The 12,589-nt window shown below is 44.7% G+C and overlaps 1 protein-coding gene across 1 annotated transcript in view; it reads left to right on the top strand.

The window, feature by feature from the left end:
• Positions 1–12,589, top strand: part of EFHC2 (EF-hand domain containing 2) — a 196,502-nt gene that overhangs the window by 81,086 nt on the left and 102,827 nt on the right. The window contains exons 3-4 of the mRNA XM_029930958.1: positions 299–449; positions 11,348–11,571. Coding sequence (XP_029786818.1) covers positions 299–449; positions 11,348–11,571 — 375 coding nt within the window. The remainder of the gene's footprint in view (positions 1–298; positions 450–11,347; positions 11,572–12,589) is intronic.

The following is a 12,589-nucleotide window of genomic DNA, read 5'->3' as shown; positions in this document are numbered from 1 at the left end:
TGTAACTTCATATAGTCCCCCTGTGAAATTCCAGACATACTAGTTCAGCTTACAGTAGAGCTGAATGATGGGTTTGTTGCTGAATATCATTTCCTTATTCTAACCAGACCGCGATTAAAGTACAATCCTTATGTATTACAACCTAGGTTGTGTATGGGTTTCCAGAGCCAACGTGCAGAACGTCTTCATCAAACTTTCTTTTACATCAACAAGAAGTATATAAGCAGTGGCTGTATCGACTCTAAGTTTGATCAGATTTTTTTTCCCGTTTCTTCATTTCTAATTCTGATTCCAACAGGTATTATCTTTTGATGCCTATTCAGAGGATGAAGTGCCTCTGACCAATCAAGAAAAATATATAATAAGACGCTATAAAATCCTCTTTTACCTCGAAGATGACACAGTTGAAGTAAGTGAACCAAAGATGACAAATAGCGGACTGCCTCAAGGTACGTATTGACAGCAAAGTTACAGTTCTCTTACTTGTAACTCCTACCTTTATATACTGCCCTTCTCTAGCTTTTTAAAAGGTGCCATATACTGCTTCGGTATGTGACTTGTTGGTGATTGCAAATATAAACATGCCATTAGCCTGTAGTTATCGATGGTGACTTCCTAGCTTTCTACCCGCCCCCCCACGTCAGCATGGGACATTTGTCTTGCCCTTGTATGGTATATTAGTTTTCTTTCACGTGCTGCTCCAATATGAGTAAACGCTCCTGTGTCTTTGGTCCCTTTACTACAATCATACTACATCTTCCCAATACTTTCAAGAAGAGAGGAGACTGTCGTCCACTACCACTTCCTTCCAGATTTGTGCTCTCTCTTCTTTCTTCTTTCTTTTCCTATAAGCGCTTATTTTATTATTTATTTTGAGAAAGCATGGGTACCCGTGAACATGGGAGGGGCAGTGGCAAGGAGGGAGAGAGTCCCAAGTATGCTCGGTGTGGGCATTGTGGAGCTTGAACTCCTGAGCTGTGAGCTCATGACCTCAGCTGACATCGAGAGTCAGATACGTAACCGACTCCGCCACCCAGGCGCCCCTTTCTCTTCTCTCTTGACATCACGGCCATGTGCTTCAGCCACCCTCTCCTCATCCTCACACCTGTCAACGACATACTCTGCTGGCTTTTCAGCAGAGGGTCATTGTTCCTTCACCCCTCCCCTCCCCTCCCCCACGTGCCCCCAGAGAAGTTAATCCTAAATTGCCTTGTTAGAAGCAGGGTGGAGATCAAGGGAGGTAGCTGATTTCTTCTGCTTGTGCTAGGAGTCCTTCACTTGGGACAGTGCTGAGATCGGGATGCCTTCAGGGGACCGCAACCACGGTGGTAGCCAGAGGCCTGAAAATTTGTCATGTGTAAGGCTGAATAGTGAAAAGGGATATTTGTCTGGAAAGGAAAGATTCAGGTGTGCCTGGTGAATGTCTTCAGCAGTCTGAAGGGGAGGAATCTGCCATGGGGAGGAGGGATGACCTAATTTTCTGCACCCTCAAGGATATGACCTAGGGGGTGAGAATTCAGGTCAGTAAGAAGAATAATTTTCTGGCAGAGAGCTACCAGAGATTGTGTTGGATGGTTCTGGAAGAACATCGGGTGCAGGGGCAGGTGTAGGGGTAGAGAAGGGTGTCACATATTTGGTCCTTGGTATAGCTGGATGGTCCTTGGTATAGATAGGGGGAAGGTCAAAGGTTATTCACCGATAGCTTAGGAGAGCTATGGGAGGAGGCCATATGTGTGTTTGGTGGTACCGTAGGTGACCTTCCAAGGCCACTTTGACCTCTCAGGAGCCATGATTCTTGGGTACGTTTATTGTCTCTCTCTCTCTCTCTTTTGGAATATTGCCATGTCTCATACCTTAGGGTCTGCAGTTGCCTTCTTGATTACAGTCTCTTAACTCCTTTGACATTTGTTATTTGTTCACACCCACCATCCTTGTTCTTCACTCTGCCAGCAAAACCTACCCTCAGTCTGTCCACATCTCTGTATGCCCTTTGCTACCATTGTAACCCAAGCCACCTCTGTTTTCTGACTCCAGAAATGGGATAGTTGTGTGATAGGTCTCTCTCTATCCGTTTTCTGCTCCTCCAGTCAGTTCTGTACGTAGCAGCCAGAGTAGCATGTAGACTGTCCCCTTGGAAGCACCACTGTCCTCCAGGAAGTGTGCACTCAGGCTTTCCGAGAGGCCACACAACAGAAGCCTCCTGGACCAATGTAAAACATCATCACATGATGCATTAAAACAGTTCGAAACCTGCAGTGAGAAGCAAGGGGGAAAGAAAGGAGTTAAGTTCACACGCATGGGACAGGGGACAAGCAGGTGGAAGGACCACTCCACCTGAATCCTGGGGTAGACAATGGTCTCTCTGTCTCTGCCGCCTCAGCCTTTCCTGCTAATAGTGTGTTTTGACGACCGGGGTTGAAGTTCAAGCGAGGAGGTCCACAGACCGAAGGGACCTTGGGCTCATGGTGCACACTCTGTTGGGGAGACACAAGAAGAGGGCCTGGCCACAGCTCTAGCTCCCCAGTAGGCCCACCACATGGTCGTGGGTTTTGTTTGTTTCTTGGGGAAAAGGGCACATGGAGCCACCATGGGCATCACCAATGAATGAGTGGCCAAATTAAGGCCTCCCGAATATTGAGTACTCATGAATATGTACTACCTCTTGTATATTTAGTGTGCCATGACTATTTAGAGCCCAGGTGCCTCATATATATGTAATACCTCCAGAAAATTAATTCTCCCTCACTCCTTCCATCTCCTTTCTATGTTTGACATATACGTGCTCTACTTACTGTTATTTAATGCGTCTTCTGATTTTCTGCCTATGTTGAATGCACTTTTCTTCTCCTTACTAACTGCTTCTCTGGGCCCATTGCCTCCATGTTGCTATACCACAATGGATTCTATGGGGGGAAACTGAGGAATCTGGGGACCTTGGGTCTCCGAGCGTAAGGTCATGGTGAGGCGGTATGCTAAGGATTTCCTTCAATGCTCGCTCATAAGGTTGATTTTTTTTTTTTTTTGCACATAGCTCCACTGTGTCTGGATGAAGGATTTAGGGCCGGTCAGCATTGCCAAGAAGTGTTTGTCGAATGTCTACTCTGTGGCAGGCACTGTGCTGGGTTTTGGGAGAATGGGCCAAAGTAAGAAGACCCACTATACCTCCATCTTCCTAGAGCTAACAGGCAGGCAGGGCGGAGAGGAAAGGGAGCAAAGTGACTATAGCCCAAGAGTTTTGCAATTGTTCAGGTCAGGAATGTTCCACGTCCAAACCAGGATGACAGCAGTAGGAAATAGAAAACACAGGAAAGACTTCAGAGAGACGTGGCTGGCAGAGTTGATAGGCATTGGCCAACAATTAAATATAGAAAGTACGGAAGGGGAATATCCAATGATAGATACTTTATCAAGTCCTTTATCATTATCTCATTTAATCCCCCAACGACCATCTAAAGTAGGTCATGGTCAGTTCTTAAAGAAAAGGAAACAGGCTTACAGAGGAAATCCGCTTCATCTAAATCTTAACAGATTGCCTCAGAGCTCACTCTGTGGTTGAAAAGATGGTGATACAGTAGTAAACCCCAGAAGCATGGAGCGAGGCACAACATGGAGCCAGGTAGAGGCAGGGTAGGCTTGTTCAGACCTGTGACGCCTTTGAACATGGGTTGGGACATCTGTATGGTGATGGCCACCAGGCAGGTGGAATCTTGGGATGGGTTTTCAGGAAGAAAGTCAAGACTGGAGATGTGGACTGGGAATGGGGGGTGCTCAGATCATGAACAGAATCAGGCAGATTCTACCATGTTGGAAGAGAGGCACCGTTGAGGTGGTGGAAAAGGGAAGATGACTGGATTTAGTGCCTGCACTTCGTTACTAGTTGGGGAGAAAGGATTAGTGTGAGGAGATGAGGTGAGCTGTCCTTGGTATTTTCTGGATTCTGACACACTGTCCACCCCGGGGTCTTTTTATTTCAAGAGTTTTGTGTCTTAATGGCGAGTCTTTTAGGAAACACGGAAATGCCTTGATTTTAAAAATAAAGATTTTCCCAGACTTAAAAAAATGTTTTTAAAAATATTTATTTGAGGGGGAGAAAGAAAGAGAGAGTTAGAGAGAATCCTAAGCAGGCTCTGAGCCATTCGCGCAGAGCCCTATGTGGGGCTCGATCCCACAAACCTGTGAGATTGGTGACCTGAGCTGAAATCAAGAGTTGGACACTTAATTGACTTGAGCCACACAGGCACTCCCACAGACTTTTAAGGTTGGAAGTATGACACGTTATAAAGGGAAAAGAAGTCTTTAGACTCTTCAAGGTTGTTTGTAACACATACAAGGTAGTTTTTAAAGATTGACAATAATGTATTAGAAAATGTTTGAAGAATTCAAAACATAAAGGAAATTCACAACTTTTAAATTCTATGAACATCTGTTTTACCTGTGTATTTAACCATGTAAGTGACAGTATTGCCTTAGCCAAAAAATATTTTCTTACATTTTTATGCTAATATTTATATTTATAAACATTTATTATACAGTCATTAAAATGCTTTACCCTCATTCTCCCTCACTAAGCTCTTTGCTTATTTTTGTTTACCTTCCCTACAGGACATCAAATTTATACAAATGATAGACTGGAGGTTACAGGCTATCCTGAACCTTAATCAGTGCATTGTTTTTATTATTTTTTTTAAGTTCATTGATTTATTTTAAGTGAGAGAGAGAGAGAGAAAGAATCCCAAGCAGGCTCCGCACCACCAGCGCAGAGCCTGACACGGGGCTTGAACCCATGAACCATTAGATAATGACCCGAGGCAAAGTTGGACACCCAACCGACCGAGCCACCCAGGTGCCCCTGTGCATTGTTTTATTATCATTCCTTTTGAAGCAAAAGCTCCTATTCCTGTAGCTTACTGCCCCTCTGTCTCGTGAGTCTTTGGTTTTATTAAACCGTCCAAGAAGAAAAATGAAGGGTAACCTCTATGAGGATCATGGAAAGACTTTTATTAAGACTGGTCAATTCTCTTGGCCTCTTGATTTCAAATTGAAGCACACAAACTGATGCAGAGGCAAACTGACATTCATCCTAATGACATATTTGAAAATAGTTTTTAGGGAAGTCGGGGACAATGTTACTCAGAAAGATCCAGGGAGGAGGGAGAAACGACTCTGAGTAAAAGACAACTTGTAAAGTCTCTTGAAAATTTCAGGATTTCTGATTGGCTCTTCCTGATCAGGATGTTTTTCCCTGACAGAAGACACAGCTCAAGGGATGTGTGTGGAATACGTGGTCCTCACCATCTGTAACAAGACTGAATTTGTCAGCAGGGCTTCCTGGCAGGCTGTAGCAAGCGCTGTGGAAAGCAAACACGAATAGCCACACCATCATCAAGCTCTGTTTGGCAAGAAACCAGTCTGCCTTGAAATATTTAATATGATGATTCTAGTTCAGGAAGGTCCGTTTGGACAGAGGCCCCATGGGGAAAAAAAAATCACTTAAACCTCTTCTTCACGCTTTCCCAGATTAAATGACTGGGGGAAAAGAACAAGCAAGATTTATGAATCAGTACCTCAGATCTCAGTGGGACCGAGTAGGTGGCATTTTTTTCAGTTGTGATTGGACTGGTTTTCATGCACCTGAGGGCCCTGGAAAGGGGCTAGGGGTCCTGTTTAGGTGACGTGCCCTGGTGATATTCCTGTGACTTCTCTAGGGTGTCGGCGTTTTCCAGATGAAATGTGAGGTCAAATGCTTTCGTTCTTTGGCAGAGCTGACCATTCAGAAATGAGTGCACTTCGGGGCTCCTGGGTGGCTCCATTGGTTAAGCGTCTGACTCCTGATTTCAGCTCAGGTCATGATCTCACAGTTTCCTAGGTTCGAGCCCCGCATCGGGCTCCATGCTGACAGTGCAGAGCCTGCTTCAGATTCTCTCTCCCACTCTCTCTGCCCCTCCTCCATTTATGCTGCCTCTCTCTTAAAATAAATAAGTTAAATAAAAAAAGAAAGGAGCGCACCTGGATGAATTGGCCTCCCCCTTCAGTTGCCTCTCCTGTCAGGTGATTTTTTTCTAGGGAGGAGGGAGTTTGGAGTAAGCCAGAAACAAGACAGGCACGACGCCAACATATTTGTAACGTTCGCAAATCCATGGCCGGGGAGAGATCTATGTGTGTTATGAGTCCAGTCACTGTCGCACTTCAAGGGTTGCTTTCATTTCTTGCCAGCACAGCACTGTTTTTGGTTAGATGTGTCCTATACATAGAGCTTGTTGCTGTTCTGTTGGAATGTGGTTAAAATAATGTTATTCAAGCCAAGAATGTCAGAGGTTAATCCCAGTAGTTTTACTTTCATTTGTCTAAGAGAATTGATGTTTGTCCAAGACTACTAAGTCCAAACTAATCTATGGGAGAGAAAGGCTAATGCTTAGAAAGGCACCCTAATTTTCAGGTGAGGTCTGTACCAGTGGTTCTCAGCTGAAAGCGATCATCAGAATCTCCTGGCCTACCCCAAGAATTTCTGACTGTGTAGGCTGGGGGGAAGGGGGTGCACTCCTTAGTGCGTCCTTGGTTAAGAACACTGATTTCTGGGACGCCTGGGTGGCTCAGTCAGTCAAGTGTCCATCTTTGGCTCAGGTCATGCTCTCTGGGTTTGTGAGTGTGAGCCCTGTGTTGGACTTGCTGCTGTCTCCGCAGAGCCCATTTAGGATCTTCTGTTAGCCTCGTTTCCCCCGCCCACCTCTGGCATGCTTTCTCTCCCTCTCTCTCTCTCTCTCTCTCTCTCTCAAAAGTAAGTAAACCTAAACAAAGAACACTGTTTTCCACTAGCGACTTGTTTCCCCCTTCAGCATTATATTTTCTTATATAATTTCTCATATAATCTAATCAAGCAAATGTAATCATGAAATGTGATATGCATATGCCATTTATTCATATTGGCCATATGACATTCATATGTCATTCATTCATGTTGGCCATATAGTACTGCATCCCGTAATGTGGAGGAAGGGTGGTGGTAATTTTTCCAGCAATATAAGATGCTTAGTTAAATTTGAATTTCAGATAAGCATTGAAGGTCTTAATGTGTCCCAAATATTGCCGGGACATACTTCTAAAATGATTCACTGTTGATCTAGAATTCCTGTTTAATTAGGCACCCTGTATTTCACTGTGCTGACTAAATCTAGCAACCCCAGAGGGTGGACCTTGGGGAAGGGGTCGCCATTGAATGAAGCAGAGTAGAAATTAAGAGTGGAGGTAAGACATTGGCCTTTGAAGACAGGTGTTTGGTACATGGTGGCTACTCAATAAATATTTGTTGAAGAAAGAAAAGAGAGGAGGGAGGAAAGAAAAAAGGAAAGGCAAAGTGGTAGACCATGTCCATAACACAATGCAGGCATCAGAAATGGCCCCACGTACTTTGAGGGATTGGAAGAGAAAACACCAAAATCCACTAGAGAAGACAGTTGAGTGGTACCTCACCAGTCTCTCCAGATAAAGATGGAAGATGAAGGCATATTAGCCAAAAGGGACAGCATGAGATCAAGAGGTGGGAAAGCGGTAGGGTATGGAGTTGAGGGTACTTGGGAGCCAATCCTAGGGTGTGTGTGGAGTTGGGGGAACTTGAGAGCCAATCCTAGGGTGTGTAAGGAAAATTAGGCAAGGAAGCAATAATATAAGAGGACTTTCAAGCACCTATCATGCTACTGTTTGGGGCTCATTTGGTGGCTAGGGAGGACATGCATAGGAGTATTATTTTTTTAAGTTTATTTTATTTTGAGGGAGAGCAAGCGAGCAAGCAGGGGAGGGGCAGAGAGAAAGGGAGCATCTCAGGCAGGCTCCACGCTGTCAGCACAGAGCCCAACTCAGGGCTCCATCCCATGAACCGTGAGATCATGACCTGAGCCGAAATCAAGAGTCCAAAACTTAACCAACTGAGCCACTCAGGCGCCCCAGTATTAGTCTTCCTTAAATTATGATCAGCAGCAAGGAATTTTCTTTAAAAGAATTTTTTTAATGTTTATTTTTGAGCGAGTGAGTGAGAGAGAGACCATAGTGTGAGCGGGAGAGGGGCAGAGAGACACAGAATCTGAAGCAGACTCCAGGCTCTGAGCTAGGTGTCAGCACAGAACCTGACATGGGGCTCGAACCCACGAACCGTGAGATCATGACCTGAGCCGAAGTTGGACGCTTAAACGACTGAGTCACCCAGGTGCCCCTTGAATTTTCAAGTTTGTCTTCTTTTGCTACAAGACAGATGTCAGACTTATCTGTAAAGTGATTCTCATAAAACCAAAATGCCAAAGAAGGATTTGTAAAAATCCCAATTTCCATCCTGTTTTGTTTTTAAGTTTATTTATTTATTTTGAGAGAGAGAGAGTGAGCACACATGCACACGTGCAAGTTGGGGAGGTCGCAGAGGGAGATGGAGAGAGAGAATCCCAAGCGTCCTCCACATTGTCAGCGTGGAACCCCACATGGGGCTTGAATTCACAAACCAGGAAATCATGACCTGAGCTGACATCAAGAGTTGGACGCTTAATTGATTGAGCCACCCAGGTGCCCCTCTATCCTGCTTTGCCTGGAACATTCCCTCCTCTCCTTCACTTAGTAATTTGTGTCTCGTGTTCAGTGAGACATTGCTGGGCGCACGCTGTGGAAAATGCTGGTATCTACTTAGAGCTTGAAACCCCAGGTTTCACGATCTTTTGTTGCCATTTGTCAGGGTGTGACCTTGGGCATGTCACTCAGCCGTGCAACACCTTGATTTTCTTATCCATACGCTGAATATTTCTATTTCGCACATTATCTGCCTCGTGGGATTAGTGAAGAATAAATGAGAAAATGTATATGAAAGCACATCGTAGGGCTGTGGTGTTGATTCTTATTATTATTATGCAAAAGCTCTGGAGGTGGGCTGGCTCTTTCCACCTAGAAAAACATAGGAATTTTATTCGAAGTCTTCCTGAACAGGAATCCGCATAACCTGCTTATTTGAATTTTTATATTCAAGTACAAACACAAGATAGCTAGAATGTCTGAAGATGCTCCCTAGCCATTGAATAAATTTTATATATCTTAAAAACTGTCACAAGGTAAGTATTTTTAAAGAGATGTGTAATGGCTTTTGAAAATACCTAAAATGCCCATGCTTTTATAGGTATTTAAGTATGCAATTTGTTCTAAATGTCTGATCTTGAATGATTAAATAATTTGCATACTGTTTTCAGGAGCATGAATTAAAAGCTAATTGAAGTATAATTTTTTGCAGTAAAATTATATCACCTTTTATGTAGTGCATTTAAAGATATTCCAGCCCAGCTCTAATTTTACAGTTTTATTATTTTAATTTAATGTTCCAAGTAATTAAAAATTGCTACAAAGAAGAGAAGATGGAAACCATTTTAGGGACTTTCCCCTTAGCAGGGTGAAAAGATGATTCGTAGAATAATGGAACAGAGCTCAACACAATTCCTGGCACATAAAGATATGCATGAAATGCTCTGTAATGAATAGGAATGAATAATTTCCGAGTAGTTCTAGACTTCGGGAGAAGGTGCCATTCTCCGGGCTCTAGAAAGTATGAAGTTGCTCGACGTCTTTATACTCAAATACTTCCTTCCCTGCAGAGGTCACACGAGCCACTTTGACTTTTTTTCCACCTCTTCTCTTTCTCTCTTTACTCTCGTGGAGTAGATTCACAGGCCAAAGTCAGTCAGAGATGTCGAGAGAACATTGTCCACGGCGTCTTGCCTTTTGGTAGATCTTCTGAGCCTGCTCCTTGTTATAGACTCTCTTCCAGGATGTTTATACGGCAAACTGCTTTGGGAGACAAAGGTAGTCTCTCTCTCTGGAGCAAAGTGCAGGTTTGCCCACAGCCTTGGAAGGCAGAGTGGTGTCTCCTTCCAGAACAAAGGGAGGACATGCTTGCTGCCCAGTCCAATAACGGTTGGTAGCTCCCTGTGATGCTTGTTGTCCATCATAAAAGATTTAATTTCTCGAAGCTCAGAGTTTCCTCTCCTGTCCCGTAACCCAGTGTGTGGGCACGAGTAATGTGGACCTTGTTCTCTCATCCTGTTGCAATTGAGGCTCAGGAAGCTGGTGCAAAAAGCGCTAATGTTCTGGCCACTGTTGTGGCTGTGAGCAATAAACTACCCTTTCATCTCTAACCAAGACCTCCCGTGTTGACACCAGCAGCTGGGAAACTGCAGCAGGCTAACTTGTTGGCTTTGCAGGTAGGATGCAATGTCACGCCCTAAATAATTCTTGACAACAGGTTTCAACAGTATTTGGGAAAGTCGGCTGGTATGGTGTTATGTCGTTGGTACATTGATCTAGGAAGTGAACCCTTTTACCGCCAGTGGCTAAAGCACCATTTTGGGTATCTTGGGGGGACCCTGGGTCTATGTTCTCACGAGGAGGAGTGAATGGGCATCATAGGGTTAGAAGTAGATGATGGGATGTGATCCACAACCTTTGGCCCAGAACACTGTCTAAAACTACAAAGCCTCTGATAACCATCACTGTGTAGGACTGGTTGGGAGGAGGTCCTCCAACAGAGGCTATCAAACATGGAGGGAGAAAAGGTTGGTAGAGGAAAGAAGATTCCATAAAGCTTACAGAAGCTGTAAAGGATGGTGTTGGCACCTACCATATTGAAGCTCATTAGTTAATTTTGTTTTCTGAGCAAAGAGCATGCATTTTTTTTAGCTTTTTTTTTTTTTTTTACATTTTATTTATTTTTGAGAGACAGAGACAGAGAGTTAACAGAGGAGGGTCAGAGAGAGAGGGAGATACAGAATGTGAAACAGGCTCCAGGCTCTGAGCTAGCTGTCAGCACAGAGCCCGACACGGGGCTTGAACCCACAAACTGTGAGATCATGACTTGAGCCAAAGTTGGACGCCCAACCAACTGAGCCACCCAGGCGCCCCAAGAGCATGCATTTTTGTGAGCACTTCACCTTGAGCTCTTAGTGCCTTGTTCAGTGTGCTCACATTGAGTGCTGGTGGGTGACAGCATGCTTGTTCTGGAAAAGGACATGGTGGCCGTGTCTGGCACCTTAGGTCACTCTGTTTGTCCCCCTCTTCCTTCCCTAGTCTTTATGGCTCATGAAAGCACTTCCCTGGGACCACTTAGGCAACTCTCATACCATGCAAGGCTGGTCAGCAACTGTGAACCCGAGAAGGCGCAGCTCCCTCGGGTACTCTCGGGGTGTGAACATAAGTGATGGTGCCTCCAGGAACCAGCCCTCTGCCCACTTCCCTGTTCCGGGAAGACATTCAGGCTTGTTACAGAGACATACTGTGACCTCTGCCTTTTTACCCACTCGATGAAACCCTCATATTTTGTTCCACACCGTAGGGACTTCTATCCGGCGCCATCGGATTTCTCTCCCACCTCCGCACGAGGATCAGTTCTATACCGTGTATGATTTCAATATCAACAAAGATGTTGTCTTTTATGGCCGGACATTCAAGATTTATGACTGTGATACATTCACAAAGAACTTTTTGACGAAGCTAGGAGTCAAACTAAACCCTCCAGGGCAGTGTCCAGAAGATCCTTACGAGAAGATGCGGAGAGAGGTAAGAGGTTGATACATCTGTGAGTTCTTGTCTTCAGAATGAGAATCGGTAAAGGAGAGTCTGCGAAGGACAGCGGCACTCCAGATGCAGACGTGAAAGAACCTTTGGGGTCATAGTCACTGGAGTTATCCTGTTCTCCATGGGGCTGGAGGGAACTCTGGGTATGGGCTTCAGTGCAGGAAAGTCCTTTCTCACCCCCCACCCCCACTTCTCTCCACAGAGAGTCTCCCTTCCAGGCAGCAGGAGTCCAGTGAGCCGCCCACATGGGACAATTTCCAAGAGCCCATGATTGCCATTGTGGTCACTGACCGTCTAAGAGTTAGGTCCGCTCTTACCCGGCTTGCCCTTTCCCATCATGGTTGCCTACCTCTGGGAACATTTCTGCTTCTGTACTATTGATTTACTGCACCAAACCTTGGGCATACCATTTTCCTTCTTCCTCAGGACTCCCAGGTCTGCTGATGATGGTGTCAGATGTAGAGATGTTCTAGAAGAGCGGGAAGGGCCATGATTCTGATGTACCCCATTATAAAAGCACATTTGTCTTCAAAGTCTGATCCCAGTTACTATAGGAGGGAAAGAAGCAGTGTTAGTACTATTCTTGTTGTCTTTCTGAATTTTTTATTTTTATTTATTTATTTATTTTTAATAGTTTATTTTCAAATTGGTTTCCTTAATACACCCAGTGCTTCTCCCCCACAAGTCCCCCCACCATGACTATCACCCCCTTCCCCCCTCCCCCCTCTCTTCAGTCCATGGTTTGTTTTCAGTATTCAGTAGTCTTTCATGATTTGTGTCCCTCACTCTCCCCAGCTCTCTTTCCCCCTTCCTCTCCCCATGGTCCTCTGTTAGGTTTCTCCTGTTAGACCTGTGAGTGCAAACATATGGTATTTGTCCTTCTCTGCCTGACTTATTTTGCTTAGCATGACACCCTCGAGGTCCATCCACTTTCCTACAAATGGCCAGATTTCATTCTTTCTCATTGCCATGTAATACTCCCTTGTCTATATATACCACA

This window comes from Suricata suricatta, chromosome X (genome assembly GCF_006229205.1).
Source record: "Suricata suricatta isolate VVHF042 chromosome X, meerkat_22Aug2017_6uvM2_HiC, whole genome shotgun sequence".
NCBI lineage: Eukaryota > Metazoa > Chordata > Mammalia > Carnivora > Herpestidae > Suricata > Suricata suricatta.
Note: the sequence above shows the minus strand (reverse complement) of the source record. Positions and strands in the feature narration are given on the sequence as shown.